Consider the following 23653-nt stretch of genomic DNA (forward strand, 5'->3'; position numbering starts at 1 on the left):
CTTCTTAGTTCTAATTAATAAAGTATCAGGGAGCTACCACCTCTTGTGCCCTGAGACTGTCAGCTCAGAGCTCTTCAGGAATATGCCAGGAAAAGACTAAAGTGTGGCTAGGTAGTGAGGAGCAGGCAAAGAGAAGACATTTCCTAGCAAGTCTTTGCTGTCTTCTCCTTTGGGGAAGGTTCTATGGTTTTCTATACTTTTTCACCCTGTACAGACCACTGGCTCCAACTTCTTCATACAGAATCTTCCCTTCTGACTAGGGACATTTAGCTCATAGGCTGGGTCTTTCCAAGGATTTAGAATATTCCCATTCTAAATACAGCCTTTGGTTACTCTCCAGGTTCTCCCTACCACTGACCACATTATCTGTCCCCAAGTCCCTCTCTTTGAGTGGGCAAGGCAACATCTATATGAAAACAGGATATGTAAGGTTTCCCAGAACCTTTGATACGGTTAGATCCCCACAGAGCAGGCAGTGGAGTGTGTGACTGCTCTGCATCAGCATCCTTCAGAAGAATCCCCAGAGACGAGGAAGGGACATACCTTCACACTTGGGCAGGGGGTGGTCCCAGTTCCGGTTGGTGCCATGTTGACATGTGAGGACAGGGTGACCAATCAGTTGATATCCTGGGAGGCACTCGAAGGTCACTGATTGCCCAACATTGTAACCAGCTCCCCTCACAATGCCGTTGGCAAAGGGCTCTGGGTCTGGGCATTCTTGCAATTCATAGGCTGGAACAGATCAGGAGAAAGAATTACTACTTTATCTGGGCATTTTGTTCCAACCAGACTACAGAAGTGCAGGAGCACAGTGTTGAAGCATGGACACTTAAACTAGAAATCCTTCTGTTGTAAGCTTTGGGAAAGCTGATGAACTTCTCTATACCACAGTTTTTGTTATGGCTCCAGTGAGAGTAAAGCTGGTAAATCATATCGTTCTACTTACTTGATTCAGATAGATGCCTACTAACAATAGGCACGGCTCCTTTCAGAGTTCTGGCACATTGTAAGAGCTAACAATGCTGTTCTTGAAATTGTTTCCATAAGGAGAGGAAGTTCGAGGATAAAATATCAGACTAAACTATTATTCGTTGAGCACTTCTTTGGGGTCTAGTGTTGACTCCAGTCCTTGTATGTTGTTCTTCTCATTCAGCCACAGCAGTTACAGTCAAGCTCACAAACAAGGAAGCAGTCCGGTTAGGACTGAAGTGTGTGAGAGGGAGGTCTGTCTGACTCTGAGCAATTAGAAGCTGCCTATCAGGAAGGACAGTTTTTGCCAGGTTAGCTGAATTTATTCAGTGACTAAGAGAAATTTTACAGAGGGGGGCAGATGGACTGAAAAGAATTGTGTCAGTGGTCTAGGGTGTGGAGTAGTAAGATGTGGGGCTCTCAAGCATGAGATTCTGAGTCCTTCGGCACTACATGTGCCAGAGTGATGCTCTGGTTCTCTCTCTCCCTTGAATAACAAATAAAGAAATATTTTTAACATTAAAAAGAACAACATAGAAATTAATAGACTATATATAATTATAGCAGAATTGTGTCTGGGCTGGGAGGCAGCTCACCTGGTAGAGTACACACTTCAGCATATGCAAGGGTCCAGGTTAGTCCTGACACCACATGGGAACACCATCCATGGCACCAAGGCAGCTTCATGAATGGTGGAGCCACACTGTGGTGTCTCTCTCCCCTTTCTGTCTCTCTGTCTTTCTCTTCCTCGTTGTTTTTCTCTACCTCCTCTGCACTAAGAAGGGGGGGGGAGGGCTACCATAAGCAGTGGAGATGCATACCACAAAGCCCTAGTGCAAAATAAATAAATGAACAAATAAAAAAAAAGTGTAATATCAGGAAATATCTCCAAAGAAGAGCTATTTCTGTGGGAAGGGATGAGTCTAATTCAGAAAGTCACACCTTAATGAAGTAGCTGAGGCCTTGTCCAGCAGGGGTACTTGCTAAGTATGTGCCAAAGAATAGTCTTCAATTAACAGGGCCCACAGGACAGCCTTTGTGGCATAACTGGGTCCATCCCAGATAGGAAATCAACAGTGGGCATAGCAACAATGTTCAACAGAGGAAATTCTCAATGGGAAAAACAGAGAACTTTGCTGCATAGAAGTGTATGCACTCACCCCATGCAATAATATACATATCTCATGTGCAAGGATCTGGGTTCAAATCCTTGGCCCGCACCTGCAGGGGGGAAGCTTCATGAGTGGTGAAGCAGTGTTGCAGGTTTCTCTTTTTCTCTCTCCCTCTCTCCCCTTTCTCCGTGAATTTCTGTCTCTTTCTATCAGGTGTATAAACAAAATATTTTTTTAAGTAATGTAAATAACAGTGGTGAAGCTAATATTTCTAAAGCAATCTGTGATAATAACCATGTTCTATATTTTTATTCAGTATCATGCAGGGAAATCTTGGGATGCATTGGATCGACCTTCTCGTGGTGCATCCCGTGAGTACCCGTTTATTGGGGAAACTGACGATCCTTCCTAGCCAACTGAATCCACATGGATCCCAGTCACTTTCAAAGCCAGCAACAAGCAGACATCAGGCTCAACCTAACGCTATTGACTGGCTACGGAAGAAGGGCAAACGCTAGAAGAAGAAGAAGGGAAATCTTAGCCAAGAATAACTAGGTAGGTTTCACTGGGAGATCATCAAGGCTATTGGATGTATAGTAAGTAGAGCTCAAACTCTGCCATGTCTGTGCTCCTGGGTCTGGTCCCTGGCACCTCATGGGAACACCTTGGGTAGGATTAGAGTGAGCTCCATGGATGATGGAATAGCATTTTAGTGTCTTTCCCTTAACTCTCTGCCACTTCCTCCTCTCATTGTCTCGGGTTATAGGGTAAAAGCAGTAGACCCAGGAGGCCTCTCACTGATACTGACAGAAAGAGAGGCTCCACAGGCATCCTCAGAACTGTGGTACGACAATGAGAGTGCGAAGCAGACCCATCCATGGAGGTCTCCATAACCCTCCATAAACCCATTTGCTGATTTTTCCAGCTGTGTGCACTCTTCAAGATATCCTTTAAGGTTTTCCTTAACTGACCAGCCCAATTTTTCAGCCAGTATTTCCCTCTGGTGATGGATTAAGTAAGTAAATAAATAAAACACACACAGATACCACAACATTCTGTGAACTGAACGTTCTAAATGGTATATATTGGGGCCGGTGGCGCATCTCGTTGAGTGCTCATGTTACAATGTGCAGGGACCTGGATTCAAGCCCCCAGAGCCCCACCTGCAAGAGGAAAGCTTTGAGAAGAGCTGGGTGGCGGCACATCTAGTTGAGCGCATACGTTACAATGCACAAGGACCAGGGTTCAAGCCCCCAGTCCCCACCTGTGTGAAGAAGGCTTCACAAGTGGTGAAGCAGTAGAGGAGGTGTCGTCTCTCTGTCTCTCTCCCTTTCTATGTCCCCCTGGCCTCTCAATTTCTGGCTATCTCTATCAAATAAATAAAGATAATAAAAATTTAAAAAAGCAAAAAGAAAACTTCAAGAATGGTATAGCAGTGCTACAGGTTAGCTCCCTCTTCCTTTCTTTCTGGCTGCCTCTATCAAATAAAGATAATTTAAAAAAATGGACATTAAAAAGAGAATATTTAATATAAAAATATACACATATATTATAGCATATGCTATATAATATACATGATATATGTAAAATATAATAATTAGTGAGACACTATATTTTTCTTGGTACATACAACATATATGTATCAACACCTGCTAACAATCTGGAAAGACTTCATCAAACAATAGTGCTATTTCTGGGGATGAATCTTGGGTTTGGAGGTTGTAGACAAAGAGAACTTGACTGACCAGTAATGTTTTAATGCCTTCCTTCACTCCCATTCTCTTTATTTTTTTAAAAAAGGATTTGAATCACTGAAAAGCTAACTTTTAAAAAGCAAGTAACAAAGCTGTATTTATAATATGATCTAAAGTTGGTTAAAACAAGATGAGATATAGCTATCCCAATACATGCATAGAAAAAAAGAAGGAAAAAAAATGGGAAGCCAAACTGTTAAAGAGTCACTATCTCTGTACAAGATGAGGCTGGAGATGATGAGCTTTCTATACAGCACTCACAAAGACTTCTCTCTTTAAAGCACATATCAATATCAAGGCGGAATGAAAAAATGGAAAGTTGTTGGACGAATGTGGGAAAAAGAACAGACAGTTTCATCAGTCATAGCAGGGATACATCTGAAGGTGAAACGAGGCCTATCCAGTGGCCATGTACAGTCATGCAGCTGGGACACAACCCGAATAACCAAAGATAATTCCCCCCAGCATAGGAGGAGTCCAACTCTGAGTAGCTGGGGCATAGTTCTGGGGAAATAGTGTCTTAAGTGAGAAAGACTGAGGCCTATCATATGACTTCACCTCAGAATGGGAGAGTTGCAATGAGCGTGGCCAAGTTCACAAAGGAAAACCCCTGGTGGGAGTTCATGGGCCTGGCTGTCCCTGAGATTGTTATTGGAACTCTCCATCATGTCATAGGAGGAACTTTGTGGAGTGTAACTGGGCCTGACACACAAGGGAAGACCTAGAGGGAGGACGGAAGCCTACTGAGGTGAAGAGCTGGTTGAACACTGGAGAATGCTGTTGGGCCTACCACCCTGAAAAAGGCTTAGCAAATGGGATAGAAAGCCTCGCCAGAGGGGGCCAGGTGGTGGCACATACCTAGTTGAGTGCCCACACTACTGTACTCGAAGATCTGGGTTCAATCTCTCTGTCCCCTACCTGTAAGGGAGAATCTTCACAAATTATGAAACAGTCCCAACACCTATGGGCATCTAATTCCCAACACCTATGGGCATCTAATCTTTGATAAGGGGGCCCAAAGGATTAAATGGAAAAAGGAGGCTCTCTTCAATAAATGGTGCTGGGAAAACTGGGTTGAAACATGCAGAAGAATGAAATTGAACCACTTTATCTCACCAGAAACAAAAATCAACTCCAAATGGATCAAAGACCTAGATGTCAGACCAGAAACAATCAAATACTTAGAGGAAAACATCGGTAAAACACTTTCCCACATACACCTCAAGGACATCTTTGATGAATCAAACCCAATTGCAAGGAAGACCAAAGCAGAAACAAACCAATGGGACTACATCAAATTGAAAAGCTTCTGCACATCCAAAGAAACTATTAAACAAACAGAGAGACCCCTCACAGAATGGGAGAAGATTTTCACATGCCATACATCAGACAAGAAACTAATCACCAAAATATATAAAGAGCTCAGCAAACTTAGCCGCAAAAAAGCAAATGACCCCATCCAAAAATGGGCAGAACAAATAAACAAAACATTCACCACAGAGGAGATCCAAAAGGCTAACAAACATATGAAAAACTGCTCTAGGTCACTGATTGTCAGAGAAATTCAAATTAAGACAACACTAAGATACCACCTCACTCCTGTAAGAATGGCATACATCAAAAAGGACAGCAGCAACAAATGCTGGAGAGGATGTGGGGACAGAGGAACCCTTTTACATTGCTGGTGGGAATGTAAATTGGTACAGCCTCTGTGGAGAGCAGTCTGGAAAACTCTCAGAAGGCTAGACATGGACCTTCCATATGACCCAATAATTCCTCTCCTGGGGTTATACCCCAAGGACTCCATAACACCCAACCAAAAAGAGGTCTGTACTCCTATGTTCATAGCAGCACAATTCATAATAGCTAAAACCTGGAAGCAACCCAGGTGCCCAACACCAGATGAGTGGCTGAGAAAGCTGTGGTATATATACACAATGGAATACTATGCAGCTATCAAGAACAATGAACCCACCTTCTCTGACCCATCTTGGACAGAGCTAGAAGGAATTATGTTAAGTGAACTAAGTCAGAAAGATAAAGATGAGTATGGGATGATCCCACTCATCAACAGAAGCTGACTAAGAAGATCTGAAAGGGAAACTAAAAGCAGGACCTGATCAAATTGTAAGTAGGGCACCAAAGTAAAAACCCAGTGGTGAGGGGTAGGCATGTAGCTTCCTGGGCCAGTGGGGGGTGGGAGTGGGCGGGAGGGATGGGTCACAGTCCTTTGGTGGTGGGAATGGTGTTTATGTACACTCCTAGCAAAATGTAGACATATAAATCAGTAGCTAATTAATATGAGAGGGGGAAATCAATTGTATGTCTCAAAGTTTCTCAAAAGACAAACTGAATCTTTTTAATATATAGGCTGTGTATTTGATATGCGGACTCTCTCAAAAGCCTAGACCAAGTAGATTAGAAGCTTCCAATAGCACAGCTATATACAAGATACTGGGTACTGTCCAGCAAACCATAACAAAGGGACTTTTCAAAGTTAACCCAATTAACAAATAATGTGATGATAATATTAACTATTGATTGTCTTTTTGAACCCTAAGACAGCAGGAACCTCACATCTTCACTATAGAGCCCCTACTTCCCCCAGTCCTGGAACCCTTGGATAGGGCCCACTTTCCCGTATGCATCTCCCAATCCAAACCAAATAACATTGCATCTGCTGATCACAACCTAACCAAAGCAACAATTGCTACCTCAACATGCTTCACCTCAGAATGTATCCAGAGACTTCACGTGTGGAATGACAACCCTTCAGCTTCATTACTCGGGTGAGACCTTTCCTTTAATAGTACACTCTAATTTCATCTCAGGTAGTTCACTTTCTAACAAAGTCCCATAACCTAGATATACACCAGTTTCTGTGAGAGAGAGCTTATGTGCACACGTATCCATAAACTACTGCAAAATATATACCTGAAAGCAGGACTACACTAGAGTTTGCAGTGAGTACCTCCCTAACACTTCCTCTCCACTATTCCAAGCTTGGGATCCATGATTGCTCAACAAATTGTTTGGCTTCATATGTTAACTCTCTTTTCAATCACCAGGTTCCAGATGCCACCAGGATGCTGGCTAGGCTTCCCTGGATTGAAGACCCCACCAATGTGTCCTGGAGCTCAGCTTCCCCAGAGTCACACCCTACTAGGGAAAGAGAGAGGCAGACTGGGGGTATGGACCGACCAGTCAACGCCCATGTTCAGCGGGGAAGCAATTACAGAAGCCAGACCTTCTACCTTCTGCAACCCTCAACGACCCTGGGTCCATGCTCCCAGAGGGATAGAGAATGGGAAAGCTACCATGGGAGGGGGTGGGTTATGGGGATTGGGTGTTGGGAATTGTGTGGAGTTGTACCCCTCCTACCTTATGCTTTTGTTCACTAATCCTTTCTTAAATAAAAAATTTAAAAAGAAAAAAAAAGAAAAAAAATTATGAAACAGGTCTGCAGATGTCTTTCTGTCTCGCTCTCTACCTTGCCCCCTCTTTTTTCAATTTCTCTTTGTCCTATCAAATAAAAGAAAGGAAAAGAAAAAGAAAAGAAAAGATTGCCATTGGGAGTGGTGGATTCATTGGGCAAATACTGAGCCCCAGCGATAACTCTGGTGGTAATAAAAATAAAAATAAAAATACAAGGAGGACAGTAGTGTTAAAGAAGTGGCCACACAGGAAAGAGGCCTCCAAGGGTAGGTCTGCTTTATAACCTCTCAGCCCTTCCTGCAGTCTTCCTCCCCCTTAGTGAAAGGCCAGGGAGACAGGGTGATGGGAGTCATAGTTGGGCCCTCCTTGTCCTTACCCTGATATTCCATCTTGAATCCCGGCCGGTTCTGGGAGTGGTCGCTGTGGAAATACACCGTGGTCTCATGGGATGTGGACAGCAGGGTGCTCGGAAGCTCACTCCCACTGAATCTGCCCATCATGCGGCTTGTCTCATAGGGGCCGTTCCGGATTTCTATGAAGTCATGGTTGGGCTCCGTGGAGAAATTCAGGAACTGAATGTGAGCTCCTGGGAGCAAGACAGAGGCAGACTGTGCCCAAAGCAATCCAGTCCCAGTCCATTGTGCTGCTTCAGGAACTCATGCCCTGCCAGAACCCACACAACCCTGCCTCTTATAGCTTTTGGAACATACTTTGGGAGTTGTTCGTCCAATCCCATTTTTTGCTTTATGGCAGGATGAAACTTAACAACAAATCATTTATTCAAAACCTGACATTTCAGAACTCCAGGTAGGGTCCATTTTACTTTACTGAAAACAAAGTTCAGGATTAACAGTTGGATTAATCTGTGTTTTGTATTCTGATATCTATATAAAGAAGGCTTTACTATAAAATAAATGCTTTACTTAAGAACACAACCATTTAAAAATAACTAGCCAATTAGAAGACATTAACTTCAATCCTGGCATTTTCTAGAGCACTCATGAGAATTCAGTAATACAAGACTAAGCAGAATGCACCGCCCCATCTGCTCTATTAAGAAGCCAAGTGAAGGTTATTCTTTCGGATCTTAACTGAATGAATAAGAACTCTTGACAATCCAAAAGGCTAAAACAGACACAATTAAGTCCTTAACTTATACCTTAATATGTTCTTTGGCAAACAGAGGTGGGAATATTGTTATCTGTTTATAGAATTTCTCAAAATTAGATCACTAATAAAAATGATATTGCAGAAATATGTTTACTGAGCAGAGGAAAATGCCCACAATGCTTATGTGAAGATCAGACTGTAATAATGTATAACATGCAATTCTAATTTTTGTATTAGAAATCAGAATAGTCTGATTCACTAACACCATTTTGGAGGAGCATTTGTTATGTACCAAGGTTGTTCTAAGCATTGCACAAGGATGAGTAATATCTATATAGTTCCTGTCTTCTTGGGGTAACATTTTAGTGACTGTGTGGTAAAATTACAGATAGTTTTAACTTTTTCTCTCTTTTGCCACTAGGGTTATCACTGGGACTCAGTGCCTACAGACTCCACCATTTCCAGTGGCATTTTTTCTTGCCTGTGGATAGCTGAGTGACAGAGAAGTCGAGGGAGAGAGAAGGAGAAATACCACAGTACTGCTCCATTGCTTTTAAAGTCCCTCCTCCCTGCAGGTACCCCCATGTAGTGACTCATGGCTTGAACCCAGGTCCTTGTGATTGGTAACATGTGTTGTCTGCTAGGTGAGTCACTTGCTAGCCCTCAGGATTTTACCTTTTTTAAAACTTCCCTAACTGGGGGTCTGGGGAGGTGTCTCACTGGTAGAATGCAGGCTTTACATGTCTGAGACCCTGAATTTGATACTTGACATCACATGTGATGGATTGGTGCTCTGGTCTCTCTCATAAAAAATTAAAATATTGCCTAACTGTACTTTATAACTGGCTTATAACGAGCATGTGCACATGCCTCCCCCCCATGTGACTCGAAGAAAACAATGTGATATTTAAGATCCTTCATGTCTCCTAATCTTTCTCTCCAGAGGCAGTCCATCTCTATCATAAATTTGGAAGACATTCTTCCAGTTCTTGTTTTTTAATATGGTATATATATGTATATGTATATGTATATGTATATGTATATGTATATGTATATGTATATGTGTATGTATATGTATATATACACATATATATGGGCTTATTTATTTTAATACATTTACACAAATGATACAGTGTATACAATTAATAAATTCATTTTATTCAACATAGTGTTTTTCAAGGTCTATCCTTGTTGATATAAAAAACATAGTTCACAAATGTTAAATACACATAACTAATTCTATTTTATGATTTCTCTAACCACACTAATCACTCCCCAATTAATGAGCATGTAGACTGTTTCCAAATTGTGGATAATTTTGCAATGAGCACATCTGTACATATCCTCTGTACAGCCCACACTTGCTATGCCACTACCCATGCACCATACCAACACCATGGGCTGAATGCTCAACAAAGACCGTACAATAATGTAAAGATTAGTATCTCAACTGGGCAGCTTGGAAAGAACTGGATGTGGCTATTGCCATCTAGTGGCAGCGGTGTGTAAGTGCACTGGCTCCTGACAGGCGCTGGAATCCAGGGAGAGTTTCTGCCAGAAGACTAAAGTTTGTAGGCTTATTGCCAGTGTCTGAAATAAGCATCTAAGACTTAGAGTAATGGTGGCCGAACACCATGACTCACAGAGTACAGTGATGTACTTCCCATTTAAACTTCTCTCTGTGGGGCTGGAAGATCATCTCACTTGGCAGAATTTACACTTTACCATGCACAAGGGTCAGGGTTTGAGGGTTTGAGCCTCCGACACCACTGGGGAGCATCATACACAGCACCAGGGAAAGTTTCATGAATGGTGGATGGTGCTGTAGTATCCCCCATCCATCCCTCTTTGATTCTATCTGAGGTTTATTTAATAGGAAATAAAATTCCACTGAGAGCAGTGGAGTCACACAGAGAGGACATCCTAGTGGCAAAACAAGCAAGCAAACTACTTGCTGTTTCTCTTTAGATCTTTCCCAACCCCATCCTTCTACAATCTGACATAGACCTGAAAAGAAAACTAAAGGAACTAAGCAACCCCCCTGCAAACACACACTGTTTCACTATCTGGAGTTTCCCACAGAGGCCACAGTCACCACCACTGTGCATCCCGATCACCTGCCTGGATCCCTTAGAAGATGGTGCTGAATATGAGGTCACCAGCCCCTCTCCTCTCAGACCAGACTTGGAGAAGAGTACAGTGGCCCTGCAATATAGTTTGAGATCTGGGAGTGTGACACCTCCAGTTCTTCTCTCTCTCTCTCTCTCTCTCTTTCTCTCTCTCTCTCTCTCTCCCTCCCTCCCCTTTCTTTCTTTCTCCTTCCTTCCTTCCTTCCTTCCTTCCTTCCTTCCTTCCTTCCTTCCTTCCTTCCTTCCTTCCAATTGTTTTGGTGATTCTAGGTGTTTTCTGGTTCCAGATAAATGTAATTTTTGTTCTTGTCTCTTTAAAAAAATTGATGAGACCTTAATGAGTATTGAATTAAATTAGAATATGACTCTGGGTAGAATATTCATTTTGATGATGTTCAGACTTGAAGAAGAAAGCTACATGACTTTCTCCCAAAAGGCCCTACCTCATCAGAAAGCTCACTCTAGATGAAAAAAAGAGAGCGTTAACAGGGAGCCTTCACTCCTGGGGCCACAGATAGGCAGATCATCGGTCATGGCAGGAATAATCTCCTTGAGCCATTTTGTTGCCTAGAGCACAGCGATGGCCGAGAAGGCATAACCTATGCATATAGCCCATCAGTTCCATGTCAAAACAATACAAACCCTTTTCTCTCCAAATGTGACATATGGGCTTAAATTATATTCCCAGTGCACAACACAGTGAGTCATCAGTAATTACATTTTATGCCCAGACCCATGTCCTCTACACTTACCAGCACTCTCCTTCCACACCCTGCCTGGCATGCTCTGTCTCCACACACACACAAGCCGCCTCCCAATAGCTGGGGCCGGCTAGAACGTGCATATAAAGAATACAAACTCAATTTCATGTTGACCTTAGCTCAATTTAATTAGGATAAGAAACTGGATATTGGAGTTAAAAGCACAATTTGAGGTCCATTCTCTGTGAAATAGATTGTCTTTTTTTTTTCTTTCTGTTTTAACCATCCCTGAGTGACTTCTCATTTCACAGTTCCTCAATTTTAGCTCACTACTCAAATAATGATAATAATAACAGTTACTACGATTTCCCCCTATTTTTTTTTAAGTTCCCAAGGCATGTTCATCTCTACGGTTCTTAACTGACTCCCATGGTTGTACATGTGTCTACAGATGAGAACACAGAGAGGCAGAGAGCTAAATGGTCAATGCAGTGTCGAGCAATCTCAGTGGAGAGCTCCATTATGCCCAGGGTCTGGGCTCAAAGACTTACCAAAGCCCACGGGCAGTACTATTTTCCAGGAACAGTCCATGTTGCTGGGGTAGTTGCCTGGGAAACCAGGACTCAGGATCACCCCTTCCATCTCTTCCACTGCTCCTCCACACTGTGCTGTGATGAAACCAGACAGTGGGTTAGGACACCATCAATGGGGTACACAGAGCAATGCCAACAGTTAGATGCCTCCAAAGAGCAGCAGCTTTTTGAAAAAAAAAAAAGTTAAAGCCTTCCTAATTTATAAACCTTGCTGGGAATTTGAGGAAACTACAATTCCTCTCTAAAAGACCCACATGGTAGAGGAAAGTCTTGTGTGTAAGTCCAGGAAGGGCAGCATATATCAAGAATGCTCAGAGATCCACAAACCCCAGCTATGGACTTCTGAATCTGAGTATGCCCTTCACAGGCCCTGCAGTGAGAATAGGAAGTCACTGCTATCTGCCCCAGGGTAAGCCTGATTATTTATTACATTAACCCCTAAATTTCCCACTCTTCAATATATGATCCACTTGAGTTTCCACTCTGTGACATGCACCATGTTGGCTGAATGCACACCTTACAGTGTGCAACGACCCAGGTTCAAGCCCCCAGACCCTACCTGCAGAGGGAGATGTCTCATGGGCAGTGAGACAGTACTGCTGCTGTCTCTCTCTATCTCCCCCTTCTCCCTCTCAATTTCTTTGTCTCTATCCAGAATAAATAAATCCATATTTAAAGAAATCAAATAAAACACGTAGTTATTTCAGTCGGCTGGTTGGTAGATGAATCCCACCATGAGTCCACCTTCAGAACTCTGACATCAGGCCTCAGCTAGTGACTGCAATTAGCATCCCATAGAGAAGCCAGTCGCCAGGAGTGGGGCATCTGAAACTCTAATCAAGGCAACCGCAGAGTCCTCTGAGGAAACAGGGCGTGATGACAGTCCAGCCAGATGCTCGTCAATTCCTTTCTTTCACATCTGATTAGGAACAGGTGTGATCAGAAAGAGGCAAGGCAGGCATGGAAAAGCAGAGGAAAGAGCAGAGGGGAGGCGCCTATAGCGTTTAGGCAAAACACTTTCTGTTATCTGGGGAGAGGGGGAAACGAGCAAGTAGAGCTGATCAGAGCAGTATCCAGGCTCAGAGCAGAAATTCTAGGTACTGACAGCCTGGGTCATGGTCCCAAGCTTCCACTTGCTATATGAGCTTGATGATCAAGATTGACCTCAGCTTCCGCCACCTGTAAGATGGAGCACCTATGCCATAGGATTGGTATTAGGTTACACCAGAAAGAACTGCACGAGGGCTGGGCGGTAGCACAGTGGGTTAAGTGCACATGGTTCCAAGTGCAAGGACCAGCATAGGGATTCCGGTTTGAGCCCCTGGCTCCCTATGTGCTGGGGAGGGGTCACTTCACAGGTGGTGAAGCAAGTCTGCAGGTGTCTATCTTTCTCTCTCCCTCTCTGTCTTCCCTTCCTCTCTCGATTTCTTTCTGTCCTATCCAACAACAGCAACACCAGCAACAACAACAAGGGCAACAAAAATGGAACAAATGGTCTCCAGGAGCAGTGGATTCGTGCAGGCACTGAGCCCCAGTGGTAACCCTGGAGGCAAAAAGAAAAAAGAAAAGCAATAACCGCATTTCCCTCGGGCCAGGCCAGGCACACAGAGCAAACCCTCCACCAAGGGCAGCTGCAATGTACAGATGAATACTGGTGGCTTCACTGGGAGGTCATCTGCAACAGACAATGAGGGTAAGTGTCTTGGTGTGATGAACCCCATTTCTGAGTGCTCCACAAAAGGACAAACCTTGCACCTGGTGTGCTCACTCAAGGAAATGGACCCGTGCCCAAGTGACAGCCCCCCAACTCTCCTTCCTATCTCAGCTTCATACTTGAGCTGCACTTTACAGTTGTCTGACTGTCAAAGAAGTCTAGGTATCCATTTCTGATTCTGCTTTTATATATATATATATATATATATATATATTTTCCCTTTTGTTGCTCTTTTTGTTTTTTATTGTTGTTTTAGTTATTATTGTTGTTGTTACTGATGTCATTGTTGTTAGATAGGACAGAGAGAAATGGAGAGAGGAGGGGAAGACAGAGGGGGAGAGAAAGATAGACACCTGCAGACCTGCTTCACTGCTTGTGAAGTGACTCCCCTTCGTGTGCGAAGCTGGTCCTTATGCTGGTCCTTGTGCTTTGCACCACGGATGCTTAACCTGTTGCGATTCTGCCCGTCCCAATGCTGCTGCTTTTTTCTTTTTTTCCCCCTTTTTGTTGCCCTTGTTGTTGTAGCCTTGTTGTGGTTATTATTGTTGTTGTTGATGTTGTTGGATAAGACAGAGAGAAATGGAAAGAGGAGGGGAAGACAGAGAGGGGGAGAGAAAGATAGACAGACACCTGCAGACCTGCTTCACCGCCTGTGAAGCAACTCCCCTGCAACGTCCATTGGTCCTTGCGCTTTGTGCCACAAGCGCTTAACCCGCTGTGCTACCGCCCGACCCCCTGCTGTTGCTTTTTTATATTATTATCTTATAGTTTGGATGCCTGTAGCCAATCCCCTCCCATCTCCCATCCTCCCGTATCTCCAAACTCAGTGGCCAGTCACCTAACTCAAGTTGGATGTGCTAAGATCGACCCAGTCTGGAAAAGAGAAATTTCCCATGAGTGGTCATCCCACTTCCGTTTATCTTGTCCATCTCCAAAACTCTCTCCCTTTATACTGTCTGAACTGGAAGACGCTTTGAAGAGGGTTAAACCGGGAATAGCTGCTGGCTATGATAACATCACCCCAGAACTCATTCTTAACTTGGGCCCCGCGGCAAAGAAGTGGCTCACTTCATTCCTGTCCCACATCTTGGAATCTGAATCTATGCCCAAAATTTGGCATTCTGCGAAGATAATAGCAGTTTTGAAACCAAAGAAAGACCCAACACTGGCCGCCAGCTATAGACCAATTTCTCTCCTCTCTGTGTGTTACAAACTCCTTGAGAGGCTGCTTCTGTCAACGTATTTCTCCTCTTACAGAGAAATTCCTATCACCCGCCCAAGCTGGTTTCCGCCCAGGAATATCTACCTGCGAATAAGCCCATGCCCTCTCAACTTACATTGAAAATGGATTCCAGAAGAATTTAAAGATGGGTGCTGTCTTTGTTGATCTCACAGCAGCCTATGACACGGTCTGGCACCGTGGGTCTCCTAGTCAAGATCTCAAGATGCCTGCCTCCATGGGTGGCCAACACTATATCGTTTCTTCTCCAAAACAGAAGATTCCGGGTGCATCTGGGTGACAAGTCTAGCAGATGGAGACTTGTCTCAAGTGGCCTCCCCCAGGGCTCTGTTCTGGCTCCTACGCTATTTAATATTTACATCAATGACCTCCCAGAAACTTCTTCAAAGAAGTTCATCTACGCCGATGACATCTGCTGTGCAACTCAGGCATCCAAGTTCGACATCCTCGAGGAAATACTCATGAAAGACATGTCTCTGATATCTGATTACTGTAAAAAATGGCGATTAATCCCTAGCACTGCAAAAACGGTATCATCTGTTTTCCATCTACACCATGCCTCGGCCTCGCGTGAGCTTAATGTGCAGCTTGGCGGTACGAGAATCCGGCATGAAGCCCAGCCAGTCTATCTTGGCGTTACTCTCGATCGCACTCTGTCATTTCACAAACATCTCATAAAAACTGCAGCAAAGGTGGGCGTGAGGAATAACATCATTGCAAGACTGGCCAGCTCCTCATGGGGCGCGAGCGCTTCCACACTACGATCATCATCTCTGGCATTATGCTATTCCACTGCAGAATACTGTGCCCCAGTATGGTTCCGTAGCCCCCATGTCCACTTGGTCGATTCCAAATTATATTCCTCCATGAGGATAATTTCTGGAACCATCCGTTCCACCCCGGTTCCATGGCTGCCAGTTCTTAGCAACATCGCCCCGCCAGATATTCGTCGGGATGCGGCATCATCTAAGTTCATTTCCCACGTCTACGCTCGACCGGACCTGCCAATATACGCGGATATCTTCGCCCACCCTGTCCAACGCTTGACGTCTTGTCACCCAATCTGGTCCCCTATGCCTACACTGAACTTCTCTGTTCCAGACTCTTGGAAACAGAGCTGGCAGTCAGCTGAGGTAAAGAACAAACACCTCATCACAGACCCCTGCAAGCGTCAACCCGACTTTGACCTAGCACATTATGACTGGGCCCTCCTCAATTGCTATCGAACAGGCCATGGCCGGTGCGCCGCTATGTTCCATCGCTGGGGAGCCAGAGACGACCCGAACTGCCCCTGCGGCTACAGACAGACTATGACCCACCTAGTCAACGACTGCCACCTCTCCAGATTCAAAGGAGGTCTCGAAACTTTACATCAGGCTCAACCTGACGCTGTTGACTGGCTACGGAAGAAGGGCAAACGCTAGAAGAAGAATGATCTTATTATCTTTGCCACTAGAGTTATCACTGGGCCTTGTTACCTGCACAATGAATCCACCACTTGGCTGCCATTTTTCCTTCCTTCCTTCCTTCCTTCCTTCCTTCCTTCCTTCCTTCCTTTCTTCCTTCCTTCCTTCCTTCCTCTCTCCCTTCTTTCCTACCTACCTTCCTTCCTTCCTATCCTTCATCAGACAGAGAGACATTGAGAAGGGAGGTAGGTAAAGATAGATAGAGAGAGAGACACCTGCAGACCTATTTCCCAGCTCCTGAAGCTTCTCCCTCCCACCCCCCTAGTGCTTTCTTCTTAATCCCCCAAGCCTTAGTTTCCCTATTTGCACAGTTAAAGTTAGTAATGATACCTTCCCTAAAACCTGCTGTGAGGAAATTGTAGCACACAGGAGACTTTCAGTAAATGTTAAGTTTTCCCTGCTCCAACCTTCTGAGGGTAGAGACCTGTCTTTTCTTGCATCTCCTGATCTCTTCAACACTGTTTCGCACGAATAAGATGCCATACCCAGCCAAGGCCTTGTGTCTCCTGTTACTGTCTGTCTTTCTTCATTACTGGGTTTTATCCATCAGGCCCATGAATAGTCCTGTGGAAATCCCCAAAGTGCCTACAAGTTCCACTGGGACTGGATTTTTCCAGAGCCTTTTCAAATGGGCAAGCTTCCTGTAAGCATTCATTTGGTGATAGAATGTTTCCCAAAAAAACACGAAGTGAAACTTGAACTGGATTTGGTGTCATGTGCCAAAGCGAAGGACTCTGGGGAAGGATGGCTGGGAGGGAGCTGGAGGGAGTGTTTTGGCATCCTGGTACATGCTGATAGAAATGGACCTAGGAGAGGGGCCAGGTGGTGGTACACCTGGTTGAGCGCACGTTACAGTGCGCAAGGACCTGGGTTCAAGCCACCTGCAAGAGGAAAGCTTCACAAGTGGCAAAGCAGTGCTGCAGGTGTCTCTCTATCTCTCCCTCTCTATCTCCCCTTCTTTCTCGATTTCAGGTTGTTTCTATCCAAAAAATAAATAAAGAATAATTTTTTTTAAAAAAAAGAAATGGACTTAGGTTGGGGGTGTAAGAATGTTTTGCAAACACCCATCATGGGGAGATGAGAACTGTATCCTTGTACCCATGTGTCAATACCTATACTGTAAACCATTAACACTCCCCTCCCCCATAAAGTGATAAATGATTTCCCAAAGTCATGATGACCTTGAGAGAGAGAGTGAAAGCTCACAAAAATACTAGTCTGAAACTACTGCCTTCGAACAGACCCAGCATACTAAACTGCCTATTGATTTGAACTTGATCCTGATGCTATGTCAATGAGCTCCAGTCCCTGCTAGAAAATGGACTGAGTGAGCTGGAATTCTCAGGGCTCTCTTACCAATGCAGAGTGGAGGAGGGTAGTTCCAGCGCCGCACAGTTCCGGGCATGCAGGAGATGTGCGCGTGGCCCTGGAGGAATCAAGCAAAGGGGTGGACTAGCTGCCACCACGGGCACAATTTTCTGCACAATCCACAGCGGGCGGCTTGCACCGGTAGGGGTGGGGGGCTTGTGTTAAGGATCGAGGCACACAAGATACACCAACCCACTCTGGGACGGGCAGCGGGGCTGAGGGAGAAAGACTTTGGAGAAGGATGATTATTAACAGCTATTACTAAAGAACTCTCATTACTAAAGGTTTCTTGTGAGACTCCTTTAATTACTAGATTCCCTCATGGCCTTCAAGGGAAAATTAAGTTTTCCTGAGGTCTAATCAAAACTGAAACTTTGTAGTAACACATTCGAGGTGGGTTTGAGCCAAATTGCTAGTCAGCAAAGTTTGTCTTTTGCATGAACAGCTCCAGGAGACAGTGGTCCCTGAGGGAGCCAGGCTGCTCCCTGCTCTATGGTGACTGCTGCTCTGCTGGTGCCAGGCTGGACAGTCGCATATGGGAGGGGCACAGGAGGGTCACAGGTCTTCTGCTTTGGATATGGAGGGGCAGGGGGAAGTACCTGGAGGGAGTATCCGGGCTCACACTGGAAAGAGACCACATCATTCACCAGGTAGCGCTCGCCTGTCTTCACTCCGTTACTGGGCACGGCAGGTTCTGGGCAGCTGCTCAGGCCCACCGCTGGATGGGATAGAGACACACACCCCACAAGTGAATGCCAGAGTTGGCTGGGTCAAAGCTGGCTGTGGGCAGAGGAATGCTTTCTGTCCTCTCAGTCTTTAAGTCAGTGCTTCAACCCTCCCCTTGCCCTCACCACATACAGAGAAAATCAGACTGTATGAGGGACCCCACAGACCACTTATTGCTCTGCCTGTCCCCATTCCCAAGGCTCAGCAGAAGGAACCTGAAGTAGGAGGGCCAGAGAGCTGTCTCCACCAGGGCTCTAAGTCCCAGGCCTCTGCATGAACTCTTCCACTTCACTCTTGTCTGACTCCCAATCTCCCTTCACTTTTCCATGTCATGTGAAGACAATTCTAGGGGGTGGGGCTGGGGAACCCAGATGTATGCGGTGCTTGCCAGGAGCCAGATGTTGTTTGTGGAACAGGAATGGGAGAGACCAGCTAGCTGAGGCCACCAGCCCTTAGCCTTATCTTTTTGTGCAGTAACTAGAAATTGGGCGTGAGGGGGAGGTAAATGAGAAAAGGAGAGAGAAAAGACAACCACAGGCTGATTTTCATCATATGCGGAATATAGATAACTGAAACAAAGGAGCTAGTAAGAAAAAAAAATCACTAGACTAGAGTCTTGTATAATATGAGAACTAAAAAGATGGTTATGGGGTGGGAGTGGGGTACACAGAATCCCTGCAGAGAATATGGTGGATTTGCATGCATCATGTGTGGGAATGAAAATATACCAGTTGTTGGACACCTGGGTCACTTCCAGGTTTTGGCTATTACAAATTGTGCTGCTATGAACATAGGTATACACAGATCTTTTTGGATGGGTGTCATTTTCGATGGGTTAGGTTGTTTTCTCCGGGCTGGCTTCACGGGCGGGTAACAGACGACCAGGGACTCATAGTTGAGCTGTAGGCAGTATCTCTTTATTCATGCAGGACTCAGCACAATCTAAGCCGAGCTAAGCTAAACTCAAGGTAAAGTACTCTAAAACTCACAATGCTGTCTTTATATATACTTGCCAAGTAGGGTGGAAACAGGGTGTGACCTAGAGAGGGTGAAGAGAAAAGTGACTGGTGACAATCAGAGTGTGACAAGGAGAGGATCAGGGTGTGACAAGGAGGGGGGGTGGAGCAAAAACATATCATGAAACAGTGGGGATTGAACCAATGCCCTGGAGGGAGGTACTTGTTAACAGCGGTTATATAAATAGAATGAAGTGGTTATGTAAATAGAATAGTGTTAAGCAGGGGGGATTTAAACCAAATGAAACAGAAGGGGTCTCATGCATACCAACAGATGGGTGTGTTGGCTTCCTAGGGATATAACCCCAGGAGAAGATTTGCAGGATCATAGGGTAGGTACACTTCTAGCCTTCTGAGAGTTCCTCAGACTGTTCTCCACAGAGGTTGGACCAATTTACATTCCAACCAGCAGTGTAGGAAGGTTCCTTTGTCCCCACAACCTCTCCAGCATTTATTGCTGCTACTGTTTCTGGTGTATGACATTCTCACAGGAGTGAAGTGGTATCTCACTGTTGTCTTTATTTGCATTTCTCTCACAGTCAATGATTTGGAGAGTTCAGGTCCTGGATCAGGATAGCAGAGGACCTAGTGGGGGTTGTACTATTGTGTGGAAAACTTAGAAATGTTATGCATATACAAACTATTGTATTTACTGTGTACTGTAAAACATTAATCCCTCAATAAAGAAAAAAAAAAGAAAAACACAACTGAAACCTGCTCATTTTGTAAAATGATGTTAAATGACTAATTAGAAAGAAAAAAGAAATCCCTTCTTTTTGAGACAGAATGCTTGAAGAAAACAGCTTTATCCACTGCCAGGCCCTCAATAGCTTCCTATGGCACTACTCTAAGCCAGGGCAGCTCCAGAAATTCATGTTTCCTCATATCCTTCCTTGAATCAGACTTCCTTGCTTAGGCCCCTGAAGGGTGACTCCTGTCACTCTTTCCTAATTTTGCAGGACTGTATACTTTTTTTTTTTTTTTTTTTTTTTTTACCAATTCTGGACTGAATTTTTTCCCTTCATTTAATTTGAGAGAGAGAGAGAGAAGCGGCACCAGCCCACAGCACTGCTTAATGATATGTGGATCTTTTCTTGGTACAACGGTGTTCCCTTGTGGTGGAAGGGTTTCAATCACTTTTTTTTTTTTTTAATATGAAATGTCATCTTCTCACCATGACGTCCTGGGTCCTTCATGATCTTGACCTTTCAAAGTCACCTCTACAATCTCTCAATGCTCTTGCGCTCTCCTTTATTGATTTGTAAAATTCAATCTGCATCAGTCAGTCCTTCTGTGTACACAGCTTTGCTAGGGCTTCCATCTTTGCCTCCCTCCTCCTCCTCTTTCCCAGCCCTACCCCACTGTCCCTGATAGAGTACTCACTGAGCATGTTTATGTGTGAGGCTGGGACAAGTAGGTCACACACACATCCTATCCCCCTGCAGCAGATGCTACCACTGAATTTCAGTTTCAGCCCTCCTGTCACACCCAATTTATGGCAGAAAGCCCTACTGGTAGGTCCCAGGGCCCTTGGGAGAGAGACACAGGCTCCCTGGGGATGCCAGATGTATGCAGTGCCTGCCAGGAGCCAGGCATTCATGGAACAGGAATGGGAAGGACCAGCCAGCTTAGGCCACTGGCCCTCAGCTCCATCTTCTTGTGCAGTAACTAGTGAGTCTTCACACCACATTCAGAGCTGAGACCCAACATGTGCATGAGTGAGCTACATGTGTTTTAATTTTGTTTCTGAGGGAAATGTACTTACACAGAAACACAAACTCTAAATGGGCTTGCTGAGTTCTGACATACGCATGCATCTGTCTAATTCAACCCCACATCAAAAATTACAGAACCCTGTTGGCATTCCAGAGATAGTCTACACACCTTTCCTAAATGTTTCTTATGCTACATGTGCTGTGAAGAAATGAATGTTACAGGCAGTGGAACAGCATAATAGTTATGCAAAAGACCCTCATGCCTGAGGCTCTAAAGTCCCAGGTTCAATCTCTAGCGCCTATACAACAGAGCTGAGCAGTGCTGTGGTCTCCCTTTATTTTTCCCTCTGTATCTATCTCTCAGTTAAATAAAATCTTTTAAAAGGAAGTGAATGCTGTGCTTGTAAATAAATAGTGTTTGGGTCTTTGTCCACCTATAACAGTTGAACAAAAGCCCCCAAGGACAAGACCAAAGCAATCATTATACTGAATCGGAGGCCCCTCATCTCAGCTGTCATCCTGTCTCTTCTGATTCTTCCCTAGACTCCAAGTAGAATGCATTCCAGTATTTAAGGGGGTGATCACAATTTAGCTACCTGGAAGCTATTTACTGAAATGACAGTGATAAACAGAATGGAGAAGGAAGAGGAGAAAGAGAGCAAGCAAGGGCAAAAGAGTATGGTAGGAGGAGAGAGAGAGGGAGAGAGAGAGAGAGAGAGAGAGAGAGAGAGAAAGAAAGGGAAAGAAAGAAAGAGAGAGAGAGAAATGGAATGATAAAGAAAGTGACGCCAGAGAAGAAAAAGAGAGGCAGAGAAGTCCATTCAGCTTTCTCTCATGTTGCAGTTTGATTTTATTTAACCCATGCTAACAATAAAGGGGGATTTATTTTTATCATATGCAATTTGTTACTTTGGAAAGCATATTGTTCCATTTCCATTTCAATTAAATAAACATTAAATATGAGTCATAGCAGCAGACAGGACTTTTCAGTACCCTTCAAAACCATTTGCCTCCACAATAGCAGTTAATTCTCTACTTCTGAACACTTTTTTTTTTTTTTTTTTGGTAGATTATCTACAAAACAAAAGTGTAACTACAGGGTTTGGGCTCCTAGAAGATCCATTCTCTAAATACTAATGGGGACCTGTTTTCCCGTCCCTCTTCCCACTGAGAGGACAGCATGTGATGAAAATCAGCTACTGAGAAACTGCCAGCTCCCCTGAACAACAAGACCACAAAATTCAGAGGTGAGCTTTTTTCTTTCTTTTCTTTTATCTTTTTTTTTCTTGAATGAGGCAGTGGAATGATGAGACACTGAGGATGTATGTCATTGGAAGAAGAAAAGATTCTGGAGAATGTTTAAGGACTCAAAATACTGGATAAGGAAATGAAACTGGATAGACCAGAGCAAAGAAGGCAAAAGGGAAGAGGTGAATGGTTCAAGAAGCCCCGGACACTTCACTCCACCAGGTGAGGGAAGGCCTAGAGTATGGGGAGGAAGGTTTCAGATGTCCTTGTCTTGTCTTCAATCTGTAGGGTCTTATGTCAAGCTGTCTCGGATCTTCCTACCAGATGTACAGTTCAGTTCCTTCAGGAGCTAAGTGCCAGAATCCAGTTGACTCTCTCTCAACCACCTGGAGAGAGCTCATTTATCTTGAAGACCAGCTGGGCATCTGCATACCACCCAGTCCACATCTAGTACCAAAGGGAGGCTCTAAGCCATGGCCAAGCCTCCTACTCCTTCACACATTTCCCACTTCTTATTCCAACCTAAGCTGTGGGATTTTTCTTAGGTAAGATCTCAACTGAGCAGGTTTATCTCCTCCCCTCCTATTTACTTCCTTAGCATATCAAGTTGGACTAAAGTTATTACCCATGCTTTACCCATCTCTGTTTAGTGGGTATCTAGTACAGGGCTTACCACATTGTAGGGATAGAAATGTTTCTCATTTTTTTAAATACTTATTTATTTCCTCTTTTGTTGCCCTTGTTGTTTTTATTGTTGTTGTAGTTATTATTGTTGTTGTTATTGATGTCATCCTTGTTAGATAGGACAGAGAGAAATGGAGAGTGGAGAGGAAGACAGAGAGGGGGAGAGAAAGATAGACACCTGCAGACCTGCTTCACCGCCTGTGAAGCAACTCCCCTGCAGGTAGGGAGTTGGGGGCTTGAACCGGGATCCTTACACTGGTCCTTGCGCTTCGTGCCACATGCACTTACCCCACTGCGCTACTGCCCGACTCTGCAGTAACGTTTATGCTGTTCACTTCTCTCTCTCTACCTGCTCCAGGTAGAAGTGATCATTTTCCTCTTCCCTGCTCTGCCATTGAGAGACATCCCTGAAAGTACTTTTAATGTTGCACTCTGCCTTTCCCCAGTGGATTCTGATGGAATTTAACCATCCTGATCTTACCCAGTCCTAGCAAAATCCAGCATAGCACTAGGAACACTGTGAATGATGAAGTCTTTCCTGAGTTAATATCACAAATTCTGCTGCATACCTTTCTGTGCCCAGTGGGGAAAGGAAGTAGGCAGCCAATCCCAGAATGGAAACAGTCTCACCAGAAACCTGTGTCTATAACCTTTTCTTTAAAAAAATATTTTA

General features: G+C 44.4%; 1 protein-coding gene across 5 annotated transcripts in view; it reads right to left on the reverse strand.

Annotated features, from left to right (window-relative positions):
* The window catches only part of CSMD2 (CUB and Sushi multiple domains 2), an 814611-nt gene that overhangs the window by 109819 nt on the left and 681139 nt on the right, over positions 1–23653 (reverse strand). For all 5 annotated transcript variants that reach the window (XM_060205823.1, XM_060205822.1, XM_060205821.1 and 2 more), the window contains 5 exons: positions 18191–18309; positions 17580–17649; positions 11762–11878; positions 7647–7856; positions 544–732 (listed from right to left, as the gene is read on the reverse strand). In XM_060205823.1, the coding sequence (XP_060061806.1) occupies positions 544–732; positions 7647–7856; positions 11762–11878; positions 17580–17649; positions 18191–18309 (705 nt within the window). The remainder of the gene's footprint in view (positions 1–543; positions 733–7646; positions 7857–11761; positions 11879–17579; positions 17650–18190; positions 18310–23653) is intronic.

This window comes from Erinaceus europaeus, chromosome 13 (genome assembly GCF_950295315.1).
Source record: "Erinaceus europaeus chromosome 13, mEriEur2.1, whole genome shotgun sequence".
NCBI lineage: Eukaryota > Metazoa > Chordata > Mammalia > Eulipotyphla > Erinaceidae > Erinaceus > Erinaceus europaeus.